Source organism: Danio aesculapii, chromosome 7, assembly GCF_903798145.1.
Source record: "Danio aesculapii chromosome 7, fDanAes4.1, whole genome shotgun sequence".
Lineage (NCBI taxonomy): Eukaryota > Metazoa > Chordata > Actinopteri > Cypriniformes > Danionidae > Danio > Danio aesculapii.
Genome location: NC_079441.1, coordinates 50,355,878 through 50,381,892, shown reverse-complemented (window position 1 = coordinate 50,381,892; position 26,015 = coordinate 50,355,878). Strand labels below are relative to the sequence as shown.

At 37.3% G+C, this 26,015-nt stretch overlaps 2 protein-coding genes across 2 annotated transcripts; one reads left to right on the top strand and one right to left on the bottom strand.

Annotated features, from left to right (window-relative positions):
- Positions 1 to 5,483: 5,483 nt before the first annotated feature.
- On the top strand, positions 5,484 to 8,382 carry gnrhr2 (gonadotropin releasing hormone receptor 2). The gene is made up of 3 exons (XM_056462926.1): positions 5,484 to 6,011; positions 7,268 to 7,472; positions 7,877 to 8,382. Exons 1-3 carry the CDS (start codon positions 5,484 to 5,486, stop codon positions 8,380 to 8,382), a joined length of 1,239 nt encoding a protein of 412 aa, XP_056318901.1.
- A 3,910-nt stretch (positions 8,383 to 12,292) lies between these two features.
- wdr93 (WD repeat domain 93) lies at positions 12,293 to 23,468 on the bottom strand. The gene is given in 15 exon segments (XM_056462925.1): positions 12,293 to 12,441; positions 13,090 to 13,279; positions 15,243 to 15,399; positions 15,518 to 15,578; positions 16,659 to 16,863; positions 16,998 to 17,129; positions 17,228 to 17,311; positions 17,455 to 17,525; positions 21,155 to 21,344; positions 21,414 to 21,498; positions 22,429 to 22,556; positions 22,559 to 22,667; positions 22,750 to 22,814; positions 22,904 to 23,105; positions 23,226 to 23,468. Coding segments are annotated over 15 exon segments (1,998 nt in total). The 3' UTR covers positions 12,293 to 12,365.
- Positions 23,469 to 26,015: the final 2,547 nt, after the last annotated feature.

The following is a 26,015-nucleotide window of genomic DNA, read 5'->3' as shown; positions in this document are numbered from 1 at the left end:
CATTAATCTACACGCTTACAACAGGGGATTCATCGGCTGTTTGTTAAAGGAAGGATCAGAAAAGACTATTGATGTATGGGACTTTTTCAGAGCTTGACAGGAACTTTACAGTACACAGTTCATGGACCAGTTTACTTCTCCATTTCACAAGTGTGCCTCCTTGTTTTCTCTAGCTTGCAAATTATGTATTTGATTGTGTTTTATTGCTTGCAATCACTCCACGCGGCTTGTACTGTATCTGGTTAACTCTTTATTTTCTCATATCGCATCTAAAGCAACGTTGAAAACGTAGCGCATGCCGCTTTGTTTACCGATTTAAATGTGTTAATTAACTCGCAATGCACTGCCATTTGTTGTTGCTATGGCCATCATCAGCTGTTCCTGCACACGCGCGGCGGTCACGTTTTAAAATAGTTCAGCTTTTGCCACAGTGTGGATTAATACTGAATGTGTGTCGTGTTTAAGAATAGTGCAATATGCTGGTGTTTAACGGCATTGCTTTAATGCACTCCTGCACTGTGCTCACACATATACTCTGCACTCTAACTACTTCAACATTGTTGATAAGCTGTGGTGGGCGATTCTCTCTGTCTCGCAATGAACAACCAAGTCGACCAATCACAACAGACTGGGTCATCAGACCAATCAGCGCAGATTAGCATCGCGCTAAGGAGGGGTTTGGGAACAAACGAATCACTGAAGCAATCATATGGGAGTCGTTGGGATAATTAGGGCTGCTCGATTATGGGAAAACTCATAATCACGATTATTCAAAACAATTACAGTTGAAGTCAAAATTATTCACCCTCCTGTGAATTTTTTCTTTTTCTTTAATAAATCTTTCCTAAATTATGTTTAACAGAGCAGAATTTTTCACAGTATTTCCTATAATATTTTTTCCTCTGGAGAAAGGCTTATTTGTTTTATTTTGGCTAGAATAAAAGCAGTTTTTAATATTTTGAAACCTATTCTAAGGTCAACATTATTAGCCCCCTTAAGCAATATATATTTTGATTGCCTGCAGAAGAAACTACTGTTATACTATGACTTGCCTAATTACCCTAATTAAGCCTTTGAATCACACTTTAATCTGAATACTAACATCTTAAAAAATATCTAGTTAAATATTATTTACTGTCATCATAGCAAAATCAGTTATTAGAAATGAGTTATTAAATCTATTATGTTTAGAAATGGGCGACGTGGTGGCGCATTAAATAGTGCTGTTGCCTCACAGCAAGAAGGTCGCTGGTTTGAGCCTCAGCTGGGTCAGTAGGCGTTCTGTGTGGAGTTTGCATGTTCTCCCTGTGGAGTTTCCTCCGGGTGCTCCGGTTTCCACTACATTCCAAAGACATGCGGTACAGGTGAATTGGGTAGGCTAAATTGTCCGTAGTGTATGAGTGTGAGTGAATGTGTATGGATGTTTCCCAGGGATGGCTTGCAGCTGGAAGGGCCTCCGCTGCGTAAAACATGTGCTGGATAAGTTGACGGTTCATTCTGCTGTGGCGACCCCGGATTAATAAAGGGAATAAGCCGAAAAGAAAACGAATGATTGAATGAATGTTTAGAAATGGGTTAAAAAAATCTTTTTTCCATTAAACAGAAATTGGGGGGAAAGGGTCGCTAATAATTCAGGAGGGCTAATAATTCTGACTTCAACTGTATATATACAGTTATTTTCCTCCCTGTAAATAAGGAAAGGAAATATAAATACAATAGAATAAAAATATGAAACAAACTGTGCTTTAAGCATCTTCACTGTAAGAAAAAAACTTTAATTATAGCTACAAAAGTCCTTCAGTCAAGAGCAGTGAGGGATTTTGTCCTTTTTTTGTTTGATTAATGCTAAAAACAGTCGGTAGCAGGAATATTGTGCGCTGTCACTTTAAGAGCAGTGCGGTTCTGATTAATGGTTTCACTTTCACGTGTCTTTTGATTCTCAACTCGTTTGTTTATTACACAAATGAGGGTTAATATGAATAGTCACTTAACACCGCGTTTTGACACTTATTTGACAATTAAAGTGCGCACATTAAGATGATTTTAGATGTGTGTGCTCTGCTCGTCTCGGACCGCTCGTCTAATCTCTCTCAAACTTTTAAAAACATGAATGATTCAAATGTACATCAATGAAAGTTACATTACAGTACATGCTTTTAGTCATTTTCACATGAAACTGAGCTTTCATGTGAAAATGTGGTCTCTTCATTGAATGAACTTAAATGTTTAATTACAGATAACTTAAAATGGGGCGACATGTTACATCTTTTTACTTTTTCTTGAGTGTGTTTCTGGCCATATATTTCCGCTTTTAATTTAGAATCTTTAATTTCTTCAATTGAGAAATCCACTATACGTAAATGAATCCTGCATGTTTTCCTCAAAAACACGCATTTCTTAAAAACATTCGCTCTGGAAGAGAACTAGCAATAAATTAGTTGTTCAAACATGCAATCCCAAAATGTAAATGTCTCTTTCATCTCAGGGAATGAAGCTGTCTCATATTTAGAAGAAAATGAGAAAATGACGCAAAGAATTTAGCGATGATAGTGAAACAGCAGATCATATTTGTGCCAAGAAGATGTCAGCATATCAGTGATACAAACTTTTTACTCTATTTACATTATTGTGGACAGTAGCGTGTGTATAGTGAACATATTAGTTATCTTTCTATCTGTAACAGGAAACATTCATTCATTCATTTTCCATCAGCTTAGTCTCTATTTCAGAGGTCTCCACAGCGGAATGAACTGCCAACTATTCCAGCATATGTTTTACACAGCGAATGCCCTTCCAGCTGCAACCCAGTACTGGGAAACACCCATATACACTCATTCACACACATACACACTCATACACTACGGCCAATTTAGTTCATCCAATTCCCCTAGAGCGCATGTGTTTGGACTGTGGGGGAAACCGGAGCACCCGAATGAAACTCATACTAACATGGGGAGAACATGCAAACTCCACACAGAAATGCCAACGGGCCCAGCCGAGACTCGAACCAGTGGCCTTCTTGCTGTGAAGCGACAGTGCTAACCACAGAGCCACCGTGTTGCCCACATAGGAAACAGAAGCTGTAAATGTTACTTTGTTAAAACACTTACCATCCCAATAGTATCTGGATGCAGACTTGGATTTGCAAGCTGAGACTGCATACTTCAGACAAGACATAATCAATGGAGCTAGTGACATCACTGTGAGGGGTAGGGGTAGGTTTAGATGTGCACATTAAAAGCATTGCATGCAGCTCAGCTTACAACTGCACCCGGTCTGCCTGTATATATACCACAGATAGGAACAGACAGCTTAAAGTATTTCATTTGCTTTGTTGCCTAAAGGTGACACACTGGATGAGAAATATATATCACATCACCACAACAGGTATTGCACACCAGATGTCAAGTTCAGTTGAAAACAGAAGCACTGAATTAAGACATCCTAGTTTATATTTGGGTTTCTTCATTATGCACACAAGCACATCAAATAATGTGATCAGATAATGTTTAATGCACAGATTCACACAATATGAGACAGCACTTTTTTCTGGTGTGTGACCCCCTTTAGTTTGTCTAAATCAGATAGCAAGCACAGACTGACATGAGACAGACTGAGCTAAATAGTTAATATATTACAAATTGTAAGCTATCGTCCCTGTATAATCACAGGGTGGTAGCCAGCCTTGTGAAAGGGATGGTTCTTTTTCTCAGAAAGTGGACCTTTTTGCAGTTATTCGCCTCATTTTCTATTAAATTATGCGGTTTAAATTTTAGTGACATTGTAGCCACTATTTTTTAGCTTGTCGAACGGTCATCTTACCCACACGTTTTGATGTACCAAAAGCATTTCTTAAAGATTTAGAACAAAAAATTATGAAAAATTACTTATTTTTTAAATGCAAATTTATTACATTATATATCATTATAAAGAAAAATAGGAATCTGTTGAAGTTTTAAATTAAAAACTGTGGCCTATTGTCATTTATAAGGCTAATAACAAACTGGCCAGTACATTCAACCTCCCTCAGTCAGAATTTGGGATGCCAAATTTGGCACTTCTGAAAGGGAAGTCACACCGAAGCAACAGCCATCACAGGATTCCACTTGGTCTTAAAGTCTTCTTCGATGGGTTCTTTTCATAGGTATTTTTTTAACAATTTATGATGGCATCGATAGAACAAAGTCTAGTCAAAATAGAACAAATGAGCTAATGTATGAATAACCAAATTCTAATGTACAAATTCTGGACCTTTGTCAGTGAGGGGTGGGTCTTTCGAACCACCTGAACCCCCTCTGGCTACGGGCCTGAATCACTTTTATTTTTTTAATTGATTAAAGGTTCCCTGACATGCCTTGAAACATGCAGCATTATTCAGTGTGGTGATGCAAGTTTCACTTGAACACTAGCTATAAGCAGCTTAAAAATAAAGCTTTTCTTTTTGCCATCGAACTCTGTAAAAACAGGGTCTGAAGAGTTTTGTGATGTCTGTAAACTTGCACATATGATCTACTGCAGCGCTATCATGTCTTTGACTGGAGCAGACTGTGTGCACTGCGGTGATCCACAAGACAGTAATGTGAAACCAGATTCATACACACCACAATGAAAAGCATATTTATTGACATATTGTATCTACCCCCCCCCCCCCATTAAATGCAAAATTGACCATGAAAGAAAACAGAAATTTTGTGACCAATTTTTCAATTTTAACTTAACTTTTAACATCTATTTGTAATGCAGGGCACAGGATGCTTCAAAAGTGACAGACTGGATGCATATAAATCATGAGGACTTCAAAAATTATCAGTTGCAGTTTCTAGTTAAAAAAATCTAAATACATATTTCCTAAAACACTGAAGTGATGTGCTTTTACATGAAACACTGAGTTTTTAACAATTTGCACTACAAATAATATTAATAACAACAACAACAACAATAATAATAATAATAATTATTATTATTATAACAATTCTGGTTAGCCTAAAATCTATTTTTATGTTATGAACACTTGAACTTTTCCTAAATGTTAGGATTTTACTGTCTAATTTAATAGCCAATCCATCACAAGTTACATGGAGACACCGCTGCCGCATAAAGTAATACCAATCATTTACACTTTCATCCTACTTCAATCACTTCTTAATGCATTAGCAAACTAACCTTAAGCCTTCATCAGACCCAAGAGGAGGAGTCCTTTGATCACATCCTAATTAGCCACGCCCCCGGTGATGCTGCGAATCATTTGTACACAGATGACCACAGCTCATCCAAACCAGAGCGCAGACCTCTGGGGTCACCAACGAGCCATGACCACCTAAACAAGCAGAGCAGTTTTTTTACATTTAAAAAAGTAACATGAATCTAGATATGAACCGTCATTTAAACAAGTAACTTTTTAAAAAACGGACTTTTCGGACTGATTTCCAGCACCCACGTGTTTAGCGCAAGCGATTTAACTAAAGCACGAACTCAATGTCAAAATGAACTCAACTCATCCGATCGAGGATCTTCAGAACTCCACCTGTAAACATGAAGCCAAACTCTTTAACTCGAGCGTTGCAGGAGATCTTCCTCCTCCTCTTCATCTTCCGCGCTTCACCGCCGCGGCTCAGGTCCGGGTGACTATCACGCTCGTCCTGTGCGCGCTGTCCGCCTGCTGCAACCTGGCCGTGCTTTACTCCGCCAACAACAACCACAGAAAACGCTCCCACGTCCGGCTCATCATCACCAATCTGGCTGCGGCGGATCTGCTGGTGACGTTTGTGGTGATGCCGACGGACGCGGTGTGGAACATCACGCTGCAGTGGCGCGCGGGGGACCTCGCGTGCCGGACGCTCATGTTCCTCAAACTCGTGGCCATGTACTCGTGCGCGTTTGTGACAGTGGTGATTAGTTTGGACCGACAGGCTGCCATCCTCAACCCTCTGTCCATCAACAAGGCGATGAGGAGAAATAAAGTTTTGCTGGGCGTCGCGTGGACCATGAGTGTCGTGTTGTCCATACCGCAGGTAAATAAAGGGAGGCGCACAGATGAAAAGTTTGGGTTGGGCGAGATGGTTACTGAGCTGGTTTAAGCTTATATTTCAGGATAAACGGCTGAATAATATACTGAAACCCCTTGGAACCATGATATCATCATTTATTGTCTAGTTTGAAGCTGCTTTACTGTTATTTCATTCATTCATTCATTCATTTTCTTTTCAGCTTAGTCCTTTTATTAATCAGGGGCCGCCACAGCGGAATGAACCGCCAACTTATCCAGCATTTGTTTTACGCAGCAGATTCCCTTCCAGCTGCAACCCATCACTTTTATTTCAAGAAAAACAAATTCACAAGTATCTTTATTGTATAACCCGAAATTAACCATGTTTTTTGCATCACCAACCATAGATTAACTATTTTATTGTCCCAAATCTCTGGTTCTACAATTGGTAAGCAGAGTGCTAAAAGGGTTACTACACTTTACTATGGTAAAAAAAAAGTTAATCTTTAACATTACAGTTATTAAATTAAAATATGAAACGTTGTCTAAAGTAAAACAATCAAACCAACATGCACTGACTTTATATTTACAAATCAACTGTGAGCTTCTTCACAGTGCTAAACATCAAAGATGCAAAATAGTGCACAGTACTAAGTGTAATTCACAATAGGGCCATTATTGAACTCAAGTCATCAGATTCTATTATATAAAAATCCAGTAAATCTAGATTAATAATGTAATTTAACCTTAATACATCTCACTGCATGTGTTCCCTTTTGAAGATATTAGCTAGTATTATGTTGTATTTATTTCAATGAAATTAGAGCTATTATTTTAGTTTAACAATGTTTTAAATAAATGTTTTGTATTTTCAGGGGCACCCAACTATTTTAGTTTTTAGGGCACTTATGTTATCATAGGTAGAAGTTATTTAAAATCTCTTTATATAGGGCTAAACATGAATAAGCATATGAATGAATGAGCATGTAGGGCTAAAATAAAACATTCAACTTAAACTGCTGTAAATCTTCATTTTGTAAAATAAAGACACTAAATAAAAAATACTTTATTTTGGGTCCTTTTAAATAAGACATAAGATAGATTATTACTAAACTGAAAACGTGTGTGTGTGTGGGGGGGGGGGGGGGGGGGTTTACTGTTATGCCTATGATTTGTTTTGTGTGTGTGTATGTGTTCATAGGGCAAGTAACATAACACTGACTTGTACATGGCTTGCTACAAAACATGTACAATATCTATGCCTGTAATATGTTTGTCCAGGTATTTGTTTTCCATGTTGTGGAGATTGATTCCCCAAAGCAGTTTGTCCAGTGCACGACCTACGGCAGCTTTAGCTCTCGCTGGCAAGAGACATTTTACAACATGTTTACCTTCACCTTCCTCTTCCTCTTACCACTGTTCATCATGATCTCCTGCTACACCAGGATACTGTTTGAGATCTCCAAGAAAATGACAGAAGACAGATGTAAGTTAATTTCATAAACGCCCCACTTGCCTCTCCCTCACTGCTTGCCACAACACTCCATCAAATCATGACAAAATATTAAATTAAAAAATGTTCAAAATGTATGAAAAGATGTATTCAGGATCTTAAAGAGACTCAGAATTAAATGAAATGAGTTCATCTGAGTTCAAGTCCACCGATGTTAGTGTAACTCCACTGTATGGTTTGCTGGGGGGGAAATGGGGAATGGGAAAGTGGGGCACATAATATTAGTGCTTTGATTGGTCAGATTGCCTGTCTATCAAAAGAAGGGTCAATACGGCCATTGCATGTAACTTTACCCTGAGGTGTCTCTGCCCAAACCTTATCATGTCTCATCTGTCATGCTAACATCTTGCTTTTGTTGTGATCTTTGTCACATCCAGTGCTGTCCAACAAAGTGCAGCTGCGCAGGTCTAAAAACAACATCCCAAAGGCACGCATGCGCACGCTGAAGATGACTGTGGTCATTGTCCTGTCATTCATGGTGTGTTGGACACCATACTACATGCTTGGCCTGTGGTACTGGTTCAGTCCCGCTGGCCTGGAGGAAACAGTGTCCCAGTCCCTCTCACACATCCTCTTTATCTTTGGCCTGTTAAATGCTTGTTTGGACCCCATCATCTACGGGCTCTTCACTGTTCCACTGTGCAGAGGCATGAGGCACCGACAGCGAGAGCGAAACATTGTAGCCTTTGAGCTGGAGAACACTAATAACTCTCTAATGACCTCCATCAGGACGTCCACTTCCTCTCTCACTTTAAAGAGACTGGCAGTTCAGCAGACGTCCAGAGAAAAGCTGGAATGGGATGCAGAGTTTGTGCTCAAGACTGGAGATGAGGGGCCAAAGAATGGTGTGGCTTTTGCTAGTCATTCCACCTGTTTGGACTAAAAAAGCAGAAATCTATAATCTTTTGGCATTATAGCCCTCCATGTAATTACTACAGAAGTCATTATGGGTAATTTAATGTGAGATGCCAGCCTGATCTCACAAGAAAACGTAAGTATTTTACGTTTTGTCAGTTTAATGGCTAATTCAGTCGTTCAGTCATACGAAATTGTACGATTTTAAAAAGGAGGCATGGCACCTAACCCCACCCCAAAACCCAACCGCCATTCGAGGATGAGCAAATCGTACTAAATCCTACGAATTCATACGAATTAGCCACTAAATCAAATAGTAACGAATTGCTGTGAGGTCGTGTTGGAGATGCATATGTGATATAATTACTTTCATTCATTTTCCTTGGGCTTAGTCCCTTTATTCATCTTGGGTCGTCACAGTGAAATGAATCGGCAACTTATCCGGCATATGTTTTACACAGCGGATACCCTTCCAGCTGCAACCCAGTACTGGGGAACACCCATACATTCTCACATTCACATACATAGACTACGGCCAATTTAGTTTATTCAATTCACCTATAGCGCATGTGTTTGGACTATGGGGGAAACCAGAGCACCCAGAGGAAACCCATGCCAACATGGGGAGAACATGCAAACTCCACAGAGAACTGACCCAGCCGGGGCTCAAACCAGCAATCTTCTCGCTGTGAGGCGATTGTGCTACCCACTGCGCCAATGTGACACCCAGATGTTTCCAAAATATTTTATTTATTGTAATTAGTATATTAATACTGGCTGATGAGGCAAATCTTGTGCTACAGTGCTGTTTTGGACTTTTAATAAATTTAAATATATTTACAAAAGGAGTGTTTTTTTAAAGAAATGAAAACTTTTATTCAGCATGGACACATTAAATTGATAAAATTACCAATAAACACTTTACGTTGTCACAAAAAGCACATGATTTCAGAAGGATCATGTGACACTGAGTACATTTACATGGACACCAATAATCCACCTTAATACGATTAAGATAATTGCCCAGTTTTTATTAAGTTACCTGCTGTACCGCAAACTCCCCACTGGAAAGGTTTCAGGGCAAGCACGATGAATACAACTCAAGCCACTTTTGAACTTATGTATATTGCGTACACATGCTGTACACAATGTTCATCCACAAAATAGGCAGCCTAAGTACTAACGCTACACTAATCTATCAATACTTCTATGATCTTCCTTGTTTAACTAAACAGTTGCTATGTAATAAACCGGCAAGCATACCAACCCCAAACAATAACAGACTGAGAGAAAAGAAAAAATGACTCTCGTGTCTTGACGCACACACGAACACAACCTATTGGCCAGGAACGGTAATACACATATCCAAAATCTATTAGAATTATGACGTATAAGAAATACAATATAAATGTGCCTGCATTTAAAATATAAGGGTAAATATACACACTTATTATTTTTCCAAATACCTTGGAACATAATAACATCTATCACTCATAATATACATATGAAAACAGTAGTGACACGTACTGGAAAGTCCTACAACAACACTCTGATTAAGAGTCTACCATGTAAACAGATTTTTGATTAATTTAATTTAACTAAACAGAAATTGGATTAAGACATGTGGAGTATGCTGATTTTAGTCGCATTATTGAAGTGCAGTACTGATATGTAAACACAGCAATCAAATTATTACCGTCGTGTCACCGCATTTTGTGACAGGATAGTCTATACACACACAGCTACTTGACACTATGCTCTGCACCTATCGAGTCAGTGAAGGACTACAGACACCTGCATTTTTTTCCCATATGGCATGCAGTATCAAATTCCATTAAAACAACACTCTTCCAGTTCATACTCACTAGATATCCAATATCTCATTTGTCACGGGGGCATGCATGCATTGTTCCTGAATGAAAGTGAAAGTGCCAAACTGCAGTTAAAGTTGACAAATTAAAACTGAAACACCTGAAATTACATAAAACACCGGAGGAAATGTGGATAGCGTGATGACGCAATGATATTAATCGAATTATGTGCTATAACATGTAAAACAAGATCATGAAAGGAACATTCAAAAAGCAACTCATGTAAATGCCTTATCCAGGGCTTGACATTCACTTTTTTGATCACGAGCCACTGTGGCTAATGGTTTTCAACATTACTAGCCACTCGCCATTTTCACTAGCCACAATTTTGTTGTTAGGGAAACATATATTTATATTCATATATTTGACATTGGCATGCTAAAATTACTTAATTTAGATTTTGCGCTATACCCACGTGAGTCCTCATTCATTTTGTGTGTTGTGTATAACCTTGCTGCTCAACCTTGCATGAGCAAATGGGCTGTGGATTCAAAGTATTGCATTGCAATTAGTTCTCGATTCACAAGATTTTTCAGGGCTCAACACTAAGGATTTACCAAATTTTTCTTTCTCTGGCCACACCAAAAATAAACAAATAAAAAATAAATAAATAATTTCTTTGCCACAAATTTAAGCTGAAGGTCCCAGATCACCAGTTACAAGATCATCAGTTACGATCGCAGTAGTTGGGTTTCCAGGCATGATTGGTTCATGCAAGGAAATGGGAGCGCCAAGCATTTAAACACTAAAGCCATCGTCAGTGAGTGAGAGACGCTCCAAGCACCTTATCATCCTCTTATTTGGTATTCACCTGCTTTTTTTTGTTCACGGGAACACAGTTGTTTTTGTCAGTCGCACTTCTCGATGGGCATCCTTTTTGTCAAACGTTTAAGAACAATTCAAAAATTACAAAATTAAGAACATTTAAAATGTAAAAATTATTTTCAACCAGCCAAAGTGGCTAGTGTGAGTGTCTGTCTAACACAGCTGAAATCTACCCGCATTAATGTCAAGCCTAATAATATTATTATCTCATTCAGATTAAAGCAAATAATTCAATTTCTGATGTCCATGTAAACTTATAAAAATATTTATGTATTTAAAGAGAAGACTTATATTTCTTATGTGTATTTTTAATTAAATCTTTTAAATTTTGTGCAAATAATGACTTTTTTTTCACAATTTATCCGGCTTTAAACATTGCATGGATTCATAATTGTTTAAATAGTGTACACTAATTACAACTACATGCATACGGGCTAAAACTGAGCCTTTTGTGTTGCGGTAATGTTGTTATGGGCTGTGAGTCAGATCGTTCAAAGTTCCATAAGCTCACCAAAAATCGTCCCTCAACTGCCCTCTGGCAGTCCAATTAAAAAGTAATGATGTGGTGAAACAGTGAATAAACAAAATGGCATGAATGATTTGAAATGATAAGTGTATTTTTAAAAAAATAGCTGCATTGATTAACAGCGCAACTCAAGTTAAACGAACTTGATGTTCAGTACAAACTGCACTAATCATGAAAAGATGTGCTTGCTGGAAAAGACTTAAGTGGAACAAAGCTGAAAACGAGTGCCCATGGTCTGTCATATGAAATGAACAAGAGCATTACAACCAGGAAAATGGTGTTGACATTCAGTATAATGTGTGTGAGACATCATTAGCTGTGATATTATATGAACATTTTCTGAACAGTCAGTTCGCAATAGTCTGTGCACTGCGAATAAACAAATATTCTGATGTTTTGTTAATTACATAACAACTACTTATCGCAATTGAGCAGTAAGTGTAGAAAAAGATATGCTGGAACCATTACTAATACACTTATGCAATTGCACAGCTTACTCATGCATATATAAACATATATTAAGTCATGTGCATACATAAGCTCATTTGCACTGGCCTAGCATCACGTAGCATAGCTTGAGAAGTGACATGTACCCTCCTCATAACCCCTGAACTGAGACTAAAATAACATAGATGTTCCAAACTGACTGTATTCAGTGTTTAAAAAAGAATCACTATAAATGAACAAATGAATGAATGCCTGCATGCATCCATTTGATCCATATTAATATAGTAAATGGAAAACGTGCTGTCTGTCAGATTGCTTCTGATTCTCATTGTCTTGGGTGTTTTATTTAATACCATGCTTCAGTAGCTGCTCCCATTGGTAAGCCAATTTTCTGTCCATCTCTTTCCACGAGTCAGCTCTACACACACAAAAACATTACACATGTAAAATACAGTAAGTATTTTAGGCCATCTTCACATATAAAATATGTTTATAGTAAAAATAGCAGAGCCCAAACCACAACTATAATAATGACAATTATTATAGCAATCTTAGTTCTAATAGTCATTAATAATATTACAAATTTAATCGAAGGACTTTAGTGTTTGCAGTATTGTAAAATTGCTCTGTTCACTGTGTCAGTTAGATGACTGTTTTGTGCAAGTAAGATTTTAAAACAGCTTAATTACAAATCAACATTTTTTTTGTCCCCATTAAATTTTTAAGTGGAACTAGTGCCTCCAAGGTGTCTAACTAGTGGCTTGGCTGCTGTTGGTCTAGTTTAAATGTTGAACTTACTGCATATTTTTAGCTGCTTTCTGTGTGTAACCTTTGCATTCAGTGAGCTAATAAACTACTATGGTTTATTTGCTTAAGTAGCCATGTAATAAGCAGAATAATATGCATTTAGCTGATTTTTTTTGTGTGTTTCAGAAAGTGGAGTTGTTATCACAAAATAGCCCCTTCAAGGCCTAGTAACTATGTGTTTATTCTGCGATAACAACCAGCTAATTATACATTATCCCTTACTAAATGTATTATACAATTATACTAATTTTTCACGAACCTTTCCTTAATGTAAAGGTTGCAGGCTTCCTCCAAATCCAAGAGTGTTGCTTTGGTTACTTTTTCAGTTACAGCTGGTCTTACAACTCGGTGCTGATCCAACAAAGAACATTCAGAGAAGCTGAAGACGAAGAGAGAGCTGTCATTCTCTTCCCTGTTGATCACCTTTGCCAGGGGTGTTTTTCTATCACCTAAAACAAACAAAGCAGGTGACACTTTAACTCAGTAAATAATTTGGCAACATGTTGATTCAGAAAGCATTCTGATTAAGAACTTCAGATATTAGAATAAAACACATTAAAAGTTCTGTCATGAAACCCTATGCGCACACAGGCTGATAAGTCATGCCTAATCTGCTCCTAAATGATCAACTATATTGCGCAGTATATTGTTCCCTCAGCAGCCAATGAGCGTGCTGCTCAATGTTTTATATGCCTCAAGGGCATTTAAATCGCACAACAGACGCGCACATTTGCGTGCTATTTAAAATGAAACTATTCAGATGGCTCTCTGTGGCGGGGCAGAAATATGAACAGTATCATGGCTGGGTGCTGCAGACAGCCGCCAACTTGCAGCGCCGATGTGTGTACCCTGATAGAAACCTATGTTTAGAATTCTAAAATGCATGGCACTGAGCGGCGCTTCTGGTGTGTGACCCCCTTCAGTGTAGTTAAGCTAGGAACATGTTTTCAGAGACCCTCCTCCACCAAAGCTCCACCTGAGTTCAGATCTGCTACAGGGGTAAAGGTTGATTTATATTTCTGTCAAGTGATTGGTGTGACCCACGGTGCCTGCCTTGCACAAAGTCATGCATTTATACTTCTGTGTGCTGTTTGTGTTGCTCTGCAATAACGCTTACGAAATGCTAGCTGGCAGTAGGTTTTTATGTTCCTCTGTGTCGAGTTTTCTAGCGGGTGTTTTGTTTTTTCTGAACGCTACCTTAATGTACAAGTAGCTAAATCTCACTCATTCTTAGGTGGGAACCGGCGGACGTGCAACAACTTTAATGATAAGGTAAACACAACACAAAAGTCTCCATTTATAGCTCCTTCACAGGACTCAACACTTGTAAACACTCGCTCCATCAGGTATGCAGCTCTTAGCACCACCCATGCTCGTCACTGGTGCCAAGCCGACCATTCACAGAGCTATGCGCTACGTGTTGTTGCGATGTGTAGTTATATTTATTGAGAGGTGTGCGTTACCATCAGCCATGGGGAGGGCTATGCGACCTCGCGAAGGCTATTATGAATATTATATATAATATATTATGTTTGCAGCAACAGTGTGTTATATTTTCAGACTACATGTCTGTCAATATACTGGTGGTAGCAAATCTTGATACTTGCTCTGCCATAATAATCAAAGCAGCAGCAGCGTAGCAGATTTATGTCACCAAGATCAAACCCATCAATAAAAATAAAAAGGTATTCAGATCTATGATATTAAGATCTTTTTAAGTATTAAAAATGTCAATAAACATGCGAAGGTTGTGTCATTTTTTTTTCTGTAAAGGAGGACATGAGTGCAACAATCAAGCATCCTTATGACTCATTCACACTGAATGTGTCTTTGCTTCTAAAACGCTTGACGCAGTGCTCAGGAATGAGTTTAACAAAAGCACAGCGTGAGGTCTACGTGATGCGATGTTATGAACGTAATGTTATACCAACAATAACACACCCATTAGAAACAGGAAATCAATATATTATGATAAGCACATGAAGATACATCACATAACTTAGGATATCTGGACAAAGCCACAATGAATGCCTCCTCCACCATGACATAACGCGAAATAAAACAGTTGTCATGCCAAATTTCTACTACAAACAGCTCGCAACAGTTGCCCCACCTCCAAGCTCTTCTGATTGATCCATTGCTTTTGGGCCTGACAGTGATGAGCTGCTCTGTGTGTGAAAGACCTTTCAACCTGACACGGTATCTAAAAAAATGAAGCACTCACATGTGCAACGCTTCAAAAGAGGCAAGTCCAGAGTGTAATGGTCAAACATGTCTGTCCAGTGTGGGTTCACATAAGAAAACAATAGAAAAGTAGCGCGTTGGAGTGTAAAAATGCATTCTGCATGAACGGCCATTATGGTGTACATTTACATTAAAATGATGGAGAAGTGTCATTTGTGTGAAGCTTACCAACAATATAGAGTTTTTGCTGGAGTGGCTCAAGCACACACACAGGTTCTCTGAGTGAGCCAGATACATGAGTGTGAGGCAGGTTTAAGATGTACATTGGTTCTCCATCCTCTATTTCCCATAAAGATACTCTCCCATTCCTTTGCATCAACAAAGCCTGTAAATCATTTCAGTAATTAGTACTTTTTTGGCTTTGTTATAAAATGACTTTAAACCTTCAAATATCTGAAACTAACATGTCTGACAATGAATTTTGCCGTTAGATTTTACCTTACCAGACATTTCAGGAATGGCACAGGTCCAGCAAAAGTGACAGAACTGCTTGCGTCTGCAGATCTGATGGAAAAAAGTCATTATATTTATTCCAAACCTGACAACTGAAATAGCTTTAGCATGGTAATGGAAACGGCAATGCTAATGCATATGGTCTTGGCAGGGTATCCTTGCTGCTACTGTGGAGCAACTTTGGACTTGCTAATCAATTAACACAAGCTCATTATAAATACGTACCAGTGTATACATTTCAGGAGAGCACAAATTATGTAGCCAGGCATGGCTGTATTTCATCTTACAAAGTAACAATACGGAGCAGTATGACACTGCCAACGGCTTCTGTTTCATTTCGTGCTACCAGCTGACCTCTCACCTCCATGTGGACAGCTTTTCCACTGTTATCAGTTTGCCTAGTGGCTCGCCGCATTTGCGGCATATGTCGGCGGACCTGAGACACAGAGCGAAGTTGTCCGCGATGACGGAGTCCAAGTCTGGTGAAGAACAGTTCCAGAAAGCAAGTAAAACAAAATCAACAGGCAAAAAATAAATAAACAACTAAATAACAGGGTGAGAACGTGGTAAGATCTGAAAACATGAAAAAAATCAAGCGGTCGTGAGGGCTTTTCTTTTACTGGACTGCTTTTCAAAACACTATTAGTTGGGTTTAGGGAAGAGGGTGGGTAGGGTGATCGGTCGGTTGGTTGGTCAGTCAGTCAGTCGACATTGACATCTGGTGGATGTACGCTAGAAGAGCAGTGGTGAATGGCACTTGCAAGACAAATCTGAGATATCAAACAGTGTACACAGCGGCCTCTGTTGGATTCGCAAAAACAAAAACTGCAACAACAACAAAAAAACCTCTAGGGGCGTATTTTGCACTCTCCAAAAAATATATACAGGGGTACATATCCACTATGAGCATGGATTGTAATCAATATATACACTTGTTGCTGTGAACAGGTAAGACATGCATAAATAAATCAAATTCTGTAGCAGGACTGGACAGGAGGAGCTGGGGAAGGAGAGGGTTTCACTTATCATGTGCTGCAGGACGTTGATCTACTTATTAAATCTAACAGATCTATATTAGATATTAGATAGCAGAATTTTAAATTATAATAACAGTAACCCACTATTTAATACCTCTCAATAAGTGCAACAATGCTTGTGTCTCCTCCTCTTCCTGCAGACACACTGTAACATGCCCCACTTCTGCAAGTCAGCACTAACTGTAGTGTTGGTAAATAGGCACCCTGAGGAAGATTGACTGATGGTTCACTTTGCAGAAGGAGCTTCATCCTGCATATGGCACTGTCTACTGGGATCACAATATTGGCATATGGACACCCTGTAATCATAGCATTGTTCATCTCAGTATGATCTGTGAGGCAGTGTATAGACCCAGTAGTTCATGGTTTAATCTAATCATTGAGATATTTATCATACAAACATATGAAATGACTAAACATTGAAGAAAATTACCAAACCGTCGGTCCCATATAGTAACAAGTTGATTGTCAAGCCCTAGAACAATAAATCGTGTGCAGGAACTGACAGCAGAGCATAGGATTTCCTGGGCATTGGGCCATAAAACATCTGGTTTGGGTTCAGTATCTGATTCAGGAACATATTCAGATATAATTTATAAACATGAATAACTCATTTGTTTCACTTAGTAATTAATGCAGTATAAATCTTAGTTGCTGGAGTACCTTTCTCTTTAGGGGCCTTCAACAAAAGATATTGTAGGAGATTACGACTGCCGTTCCACCACAGGCACAATAAAATGGGAATATCTTTAAAAATAACCCAAAGAAATATTTCAAATGAATATTCATAAGGTAGGCTTTCAGAGAAGCGATTGTTCTGTAAAGTGTGATTACACTATCTATTTTTGAAAAACGTACATGTGAAATAATCTCTTGAGTTCATGACTCACCTCCAGCTGCCTTCACTTCCCCAGGCACTGAATGAAAACCGTCATTAAATAAGAAGTGACAAGTACAGTTGCTGTAATGGAACAAAAAAAAAGGGCAAACTGTAACCATTTTTGCAATGTGGAAAAATAGCCTCAGAAATTATTTTTAAAAAGCTGCTCTTGACACCTTTCACAACCTCTAGTGGTTCTAAAGTGACAAATCTCAGTTTCTCATTTGTCACACCGTATGCTTATATATGCTTATATCTTAATTCAGCCCCTCACTTTAGTTAAAACATGATCACAAATTAACTAAATAAAAATAATGAATTAATTATTATAATTAGGCCACAAATTACCTAAAAGTAGAAAATGAATAAAACTACTAATGATTTAACTAAAAATGAGAAAAGAATAATGATAAATGGCAGGATGTTGTTGAAAATTTTGTTTAAATTTAGAATTTATTTAAGCTTTGTCTTTTGTAGTTAAGCAATTTTAGTATCTTGCACTATATGGAAAAAGCTAATTTTACATTTAAAGAAACATCATAAAATCAGATGGGTTTGGAAACACTAATAAACTTTTTTGGTTAATCAGTTTTATTTTAGGCATATATATAGTTGAAGTCAGAATTATTAGCCCCCCCCTTTTTTTTTTCTTTTTTAAATATTTCCCAAATAATATTTAACAGAGCAAGGAAATTTTCACAGTATGTCTGATAATATTTGTTATTCTGGAGAAAGTCTTATTTGTTTTATTTCGGCTAGAATAAAAGCAGTTTACATTTTTTAATCACCGTTTTATGGACAAAATTATTAGCCCCTTTAAGCTACTTTTTTCAATAGTCTACAGAACAAACCATCGTGATAAAATAACTTGCCTAATTACCCTAACCTGCCTAGTTAACCTAATTAGCCCTTTAAATGTCACTTTAAGCTGTATATACGTGTCTTGAAAAATATCTAGTCAAATATTATTTATTGTCATCATGGCAAAGATAAAATAAATCAGTTATTAGACATGAGTTATTAAAACTATTATGTTTAGAAATGTGTTGAAAAAAATCTTCTTTCCGTTAAACAGAAATTGGGGAAAAAAATAAACAGGGGAGCTAATAATTCAGGGGGCTAATAATTCTGACTTCAACTGTATATTAAGCTAACTAGTTAATAATTAAAAGACAAATCAGATGTACAGTAATTGTGTTATATGGCCTTGCAGATGGGCAACACTTTAAATACTTCTTTGCATATAATATTTCATAACTTCGTCTTAACACTTTTAATGTTAAAAAACAATGAACTATAATAGAATCCGTGCAAATTTTGTGAATTATTTTGGTCCACGTTTCTTTATAGTGTTTGTTCAAAAGCTGCTATAAATAAAAAGATCTTCAGTAATCTGTAAAGATCAGTTCACAATGCACCAGCATAACCTAATTCTAAGGGCCCCATTTTTTTTAAATCTAGGTGCATGAAACCAATCAGATTCTTATCTCCCATTCCTTTTAAGAGTCAGTTGAGTCGCACCATGGTGCATTTGCTATTTACATGGCGGACTTTGTAAGTGGAAAAACTGAATGCTTCAGTGAGAAAACAGTTAAAAAGACCATTTGCAGCGAAAGTATAAAGAATGAGCCTCCACCATTCGGCCTCTTTACTTTCTCTTTACTTTATTCTTTACTGTACTCCTTTACTTTCGTGGATAAGGAAACGGTGGAAACTCACTCCACTGAAGACATCCATTAACCTACATAATTAATTCAGTTTGTTAAGCGCAAAGATTTGTTTTTTAAAACTATTTCAAAATTCAGTTTTAATTTTCAGCAAACGGATAATGAAATGTGGTCATAAAAAAAGTGAGTTATATCAAAACACACGTTCTTTTTTATGCCCCATATGGTGATGCAGACGTCTAAAACCCAACAGGTGGACAAATCTAAACTTGTTTTTATTAAAGCAAATATAAATATTCATATAATAAATAATACTGCTAATAATAATAATAACACTATACAAATTGTCATGAATGAACTGAAAAAAGGCATGGAGGCTTGAAGAAGGCATGGTGGCAGTGGTTTTTTATATTTACGTAGAAAATAATAATATTTGTAACATTTTAATCGTTAGTAAAGATCCTGTGTGTATTAAGCAATGTGTAAGCATTTAAACCTGTATAGGTGCAAAACTAATGCACTCTGCACTAGACTTTAGACCCGCTTTTTAGTTGGTCAATGGTGCGGTCTATTTAAGTTCTTCAAAATAGCAACATGCCAACAATGCGTCTTAACACACCTCCTTTGTAGACCAGCACACCCATGAGTCCACAAAGTGGCACAAATGGATTTGCTATTTAAACAATGTGGCGCAAAATGGGAAAATTAGGATTGCGCTTGTGTGAAAATATCAACAAATTGCGCCAAACACACCTTGCGCCTTATTGTGCCGGGTGTATGATAGGGCCCTAATACTTTTGTTTTTGTTGTTAGATTAGTGTGTTATAGCAATAAATATCTGTTTGCGTTGGTTTGAGCTTGTTTCTCACTCATTCATTTATTGTTTCTTGGGTTGTGAAATGTCTGAGAAGTGGCACATTGGAATCTGGTGGGGATTGTGTACATTGGTTGGAATCACACCCAAAGACCCCTTGCTGAACATTCTGTCAAGTTATCATTTGATTAGATACATTTCACAGGATTTCACATTCTTGAGTCCGCCTCAAAGCAAAGCTTTCATGATGGCAAAGCCCCTCATACAGTAGATCAGGGGTGTCCAAACTCGGTCCTGGAGGGCCGGTGTCCTGCAGATTTTAGCTCCAACTTGCCTCAACACACCTGCACGGATGTTTCTAGAAAGCCTAGTAAGTGCTTGATTAGCTAGCCCAGGTGTGTCTGATTGGGGTTGGAACTAAACTGTGCAGGACACCGGCCCTCCAGGACCGAGCTTGGACATGCCTGCAGTAGATGAATGCTGCAGTGTTTGCAGCCGACTAGCTCGTATAATAATCAACTAAATAATGGGTTTTCAAATATATGTGTTTTATGGCATAGCCTCTTTCAAATACATCCAACAGTTTTACATGACAGTCTTTTATAATAGGGACATGAAAAATACATTTTAAAGGGACAGTTCACCCAAAAACAAAAATTCTGTCATTATTTACTCATCCTCCACTTGTTCCAAACCTGTTTGAGTTTCTTTATTCTGTGAAAACAGAAAAAGATATACTGAAGAATGTTGGAAAAAACATTGTCGATGACCTTTTTTTGATCCCACTATGGATGTCACTGACTACTTTCCCCCTATATTCTTTAGAATATCTTGTTTTATGATCAACAAAAGAAAGAAATTCATAAATGTTTAGACTTTTTGGTTTACAAGTCACACTTGAGTGTGGGTAAATGATGGAGATTGGAGAAATTGTCATTTTTGGGTGAAATATTCCTTTAACCCCCTAACATGATGCTAAAATAATGAGCTGTGGTTGGTTTCTTTCATGTTAGTGGGCCTCTGGTCACTCCTTGGCCAGTGAAAGCTGCAATGAAGACTTTCTGTCTTCAGTCTTACAGTCTGGCTATTTGAGACTGGCCAGCATCTATTAGTGCAATGTGAATTGGCCTTAAGAATGCATAATGTGACAAAAAACTGATTTACTCTGTACTATATACATACAAATCAAAGTAAAATCTAACTTCACTTTCAAAATTGATAAAATCTACCTGGGACCCTCTGCTTTCGGCTGTGGTGGTCCTGCAGAGCTGGTGCAGAGGTACTTTGCATACATTTTCCTAAATGCCAGATCTTGGCTTTCCCATTGTTGACTACTAATGAGGTGATTTTGGCCTGAGCCTATTATAGTGCCTTCTTCTGTCTTCTGCAAGACCTCAAGTGGACTTTTCAGTGAGGTTCCTTAAAAAAAACATACACTTCAGTGAAATAAAGGCACAACAAACATGTCTGCAGCAATTTCTTAGATACCTGCAGGGATTTCAGGAGGTTTGATCTTCATGAGTAAGACTACCGGAGACAATTTGGCTTCAGTGGCCCGTGGGGATTGTGTGGCCTACATAAGAAACAGGGCTGAATGTGATCATTTTGATACAGCAACTAAGCAAACAATAACTGACTTTTTTAGACATAATACCAAAATTTTATTCAGTACATTAATTCTAAAAGAAAAACAACAACAAACAAAAACAACTGAAGTTATGCCTCCAAGAAAAAAAAAACTGTATTAATAGTCTGCCTATGGGGTATATGTAAAATAATCTTATTTCAAACTGAAAACAAGTTTATTTTACTTACCCCACTGACAGATTATTCAGCCTGTTTTAAGGAAAATCCCGCTTAATTTTGACTCATGAGTTCTGAAAATAAAACAAGATGTCTTCTCTAGAAAATGTTTATTGATTTAAGAATTTTTTGACATTTGGTCTAAAAACAAGACAAAAACTCTAAGTAAAAGAAGACAAATCTTTTTGCCATGTAAGTTTTCAACATAATACAGCTATGAATAATAAACTAGGCTATAACAAATACTATAAAATACACAAGACATGTCACTCGTATCTTTTTGAATAGGGAAATGTGTAACTGTCAATATGGAGAATAAAGCCTGCCTTCTAGTACAGGAGCCAGTCATCGATTGCTATATGGTGTAAAAAGCAGCCTTCTAGTATAGGAGCCAATCATTGATCGCTATAGACTGACGATACTCTGGAGGAGGGGCTTGGACCAGAGGTTAGTTTCTGCAGATTTTGTGTGATTCGAACGTTTAGATATTAAACTAAAGGGACAGTTAATGTTGAATTTTATTAGTGATACCTAATATGAAATTCAATCATAAGCATGGCAAGCAATTTTGGAGAATTTGATGTTTCTCCATTCAGACAGAATTCTTGAATATAATGCCTGAGAGGTATTTCTAAGATGATCACTGAGTGAAATGACTTGCCTTAAAGGGACTTTGGCTATTCAAACTATAAAGAGTTACCTGTTTGGCTTCAAGCTCTTTAAGCCACATTTCTTTTGGGAAGCGATAGAGATCCAGCCACACAGATCCATTGGCTTCAAAGACAATATATGATGATGGCATTAATGAATCAGTAATGTTATTTTTATATTGTATGTACATATTTTAATAGGAAATTTACACATCATGACTGCAGCTCCAAATGCCCCACTCCTACATACTTCAAATTTTGCACAGATGTTTCTTTGGTTTATATCATCCTGTAAGAAATATGCTATTTGTTACAAAAAAAAATACAAAAGAATACATAAAACAAGCTCTTAAACAATATTATGAACTCACAGTTTCATTGATGACTTTTATTAAATAAATATTCTCCTTGTGATGTACAAAAACCCGTGCAATACCTAATAAGACAAATGTATAATTAAATACACAAAATAGGAAGGGGAGAGATCTCAATGTAAATTGTGTCAAAATATTTCAAGAAAATTACCTATGTCATCCACTGTGCCCAAGAGGTGTGTGACATTTCCAAGAGAGGCACAAGAGATGCTGGTGATCTCCACTCGTTCATCCTGCCATGTTTTCACACAGGTGAAGGTGGATGTACTGATGACCGACATACCATGAGTGTGACCCAGAAACAGGTAAAGTCCATCATCAGAGCCAATCATACAGTTAGTTCGGCTCGGAAGCTGAGAAGTAAATAAATAATAATAATGTCAATAATGCACCAAAGACACATTTGCATATGATTAAAATGGTTGCATAATTATATTGTACGTTTGATGTGCATGTATACTGTACAAATATACCTTAATTTCTGTAGTAGCATTCAACACAGTAGTTTGTCTTGCCACTTGTTCATTTTTCTTGATTTTCTCCTGCTCTGTTATAACTTCAGCACTGCCAGCAAGGTTATTTAACAGCTTATCAGACTCTGTTAGATTATCATCAGGCTGCTGCAGATCTGTGAAATGATTCTCATCATCATCTTCACAGCTGCTGTGGTCTGACAGCTCTGGGATCTTCAAAACTGTTTTGACATTCACAGCCATTGTGTGTTGTTTTTCTGGAGGGGAAAAAAGCAAGAATATTAAATTGATAATTCATCCATAAATGAAAAATTCTGTCATCATTTACATATTACTCATTACTTTACTTCCTTCTGTTGAACTGGAAGAGTGCTGATAAGTTAGACGGCTGATACTGTACCCTTAGACTTGAATGTAACAATCTTTAGTTATCTTTGTTTCAGTTGAACAGAAGAAATGTATACGGGTTTGGAACATATGAAGTGTGAATAAATGATGAAAGAATGTTTACCTCTATGTGAACTATCTATTAAGACTGAAATATATTATTAAATCAAATTTATACCTAAATATAAATGTCAACTGTCATATAAAACAGAGCTAAAACACATTTAAACAGTAGCAGTAATACCTTAAGAAATGTAAAAGAAAGAAGGTAACAGAACTTTTGTGTTTGATACAAGCTAGCTACTAACACAATTGTGCCAAAAGATTATAGCCTAGTGAACAAAAACACATCAACGTATAGACTGCAAATGGTCTCAAAGTGATAAATCGAGAAACCACATCTCCACTGTTACGTTTATTAATGCTTCAAAAATAAACAGGCCTGACGACAACCTGGTGAAAAAGGGGGTTCTTTTTTTTCTCAAAATGCAGACCTTTTTACAGTCATTCGCCTGATTTTTTAAATTTAAATATGAGGTTTAAATACTGCATTTTAATGACATTTTAAGCACCATTTTCTGCTTGTCAGATGGTCATCATAACCACAATTTTTGATGTACTAAAAAAGAGGAATCTGTTAAAGTTTTAAAATAAAAACTGTTGCCTATTGTCGGCCAATGTGGCATACTGTGGCATATTACCTAGGCAGCACATTAAACCCCCTTCAGTCAGAATTTGGCAATTTGAATAATAAAATAATAATAATGTAGAGTTTCACGAATTTTCGAGCTGTTATACTATTTTTATCATGATATTTCTTATCTTTTAAATAAGTCAAATAAAAAAACTAATGTATGACAACAATAGCCTAATTAAGTTAGTATCAAAATTAACTTTTGACGCTTCAAACCTTTTTATTGGTCTTAAAGCCTTCTTTGATAGGTTATTGTCACTATGTATTATGGCATAGCAGTTAAAATAGGACAAATGTGCTCGTGTTCGGGACAAATTCTGGACCTTTGTCAGTGAGGGGGTGAACCCTCCTGACTACGGGTCTGTGTGTAACACCAGGACAATACTTAGCAGCAAGAAGCCTAAATTGTATAGTTGTTTGTTAGTTATTTTCCCACACGTCTGATCTCTTGACCTCCAAAAAGAAGATAACGTAACAACTTTGAAACCAGTTTTTTTTTCACCAAACACAACAATGACGTGAATGGATAATAATTTCATTAACTCACCTTCAACACGCTAGCCCGGAGCTACTTGGGATTGTTATGTTTCCATGGCAACCCTGAATGGTTTCTACGGGCGGTGCTTGTGGACTCTTCCAGTCAGTGATAAACACAGACTCTTAAATAGCTGAAATAAAAAGCTGACTGACTTGAATCATAGCTAACAATAGCAGAATATTACAAGCTTTTGTTCCACTGTTTCACATGAAAGACATTCATTTTTAATGTCAGTAATTTATGACAAATTAACTTAGTCGTCTCCTTTCATGCCGCAGTTCAATATTAAAGCGAGCAATCATATTAATGTGATTATTTTTAGCTGTACAAAAACAGCTCATGCTGCTGCAAACAGGAAGTTCATTTATTCATTCATTCATTTTCTTTTCGGCTTAGTCCCTTAATCCCGGGTCACCACAGCGGAATGAACCGCCAACTTATCCATGTTTTACGCAGCGGATGCCCTTCCAGCCGCAACCCATCACTGGGAAACATCCACACACACCCATTCACACATACACTACAGACAATTTAGCCTATACATCTAATTCACCTACGTCTTTGGACTTGTGGGGAAACCGGAGCCCCTGGACGAAACCCACGGGGACAAACAGGAATTTAACTTAAGTTGTTACTGTATAATTTTCATTGATAACATATACTCTTTAGCTTGTTAAAAATGACACGCTTACATTCTGTTTGTAACAACAGTTATTAAACTTTTCATTCCTCAAAAGGTTCTTTATAGTGGAAAGATGTTCTTAGATTCTTTAGGTGGCATTATATGAAAACATTTGTGCACATTGTGCTGCTCAATCTTTTTGTTTTCAGTTTCAATCAGTAAAGCCTGTAACAAAAGAATGCTCAGCTGATCAAGAGATTGTATTGATGTACAGTATACACATCAACAAATTGGATTAATTGTTAGATACAACATGTATACATATGTTTGTGTACTGCAAAGCATTTGAGATGGTGTATGGAGTATGGTTAAGTTAAGAACCAGTTTATGTGGGTTAAAGTTGTTATCATCAGCAGTGAAATTGTATGTATTTGAGCCATTTACCAAATGGGTGCCTTTTCTGTCCCCAGGACTTAATATGTATAAATATCAAAAGTAACTCAAACATACATGTTATTATTATGCAAAGTGTCTTTTATACTGTTTAAA

Coding starts and splice junctions, on each gene's coding strand:
- gnrhr2 (XM_056462926.1), top strand. CDS start 5,484: ATGAACTCAACTCATCCGATCGAGGATCTTCAGAACTCCACCTGTAAA. Junction 6,012..7,267: donor TCGTGTTGTCCATACCGCAG/GTAAATAAAGGG, acceptor ATGTTTGTCCAG/GTATTTGTTTTCCATGTTGT. Junction 7,473..7,876: donor GAAAATGACAGAAGACAGAT/GTAAGTTAATTT, acceptor TGTCACATCCAG/TGCTGTCCAACAAAGTGCAG.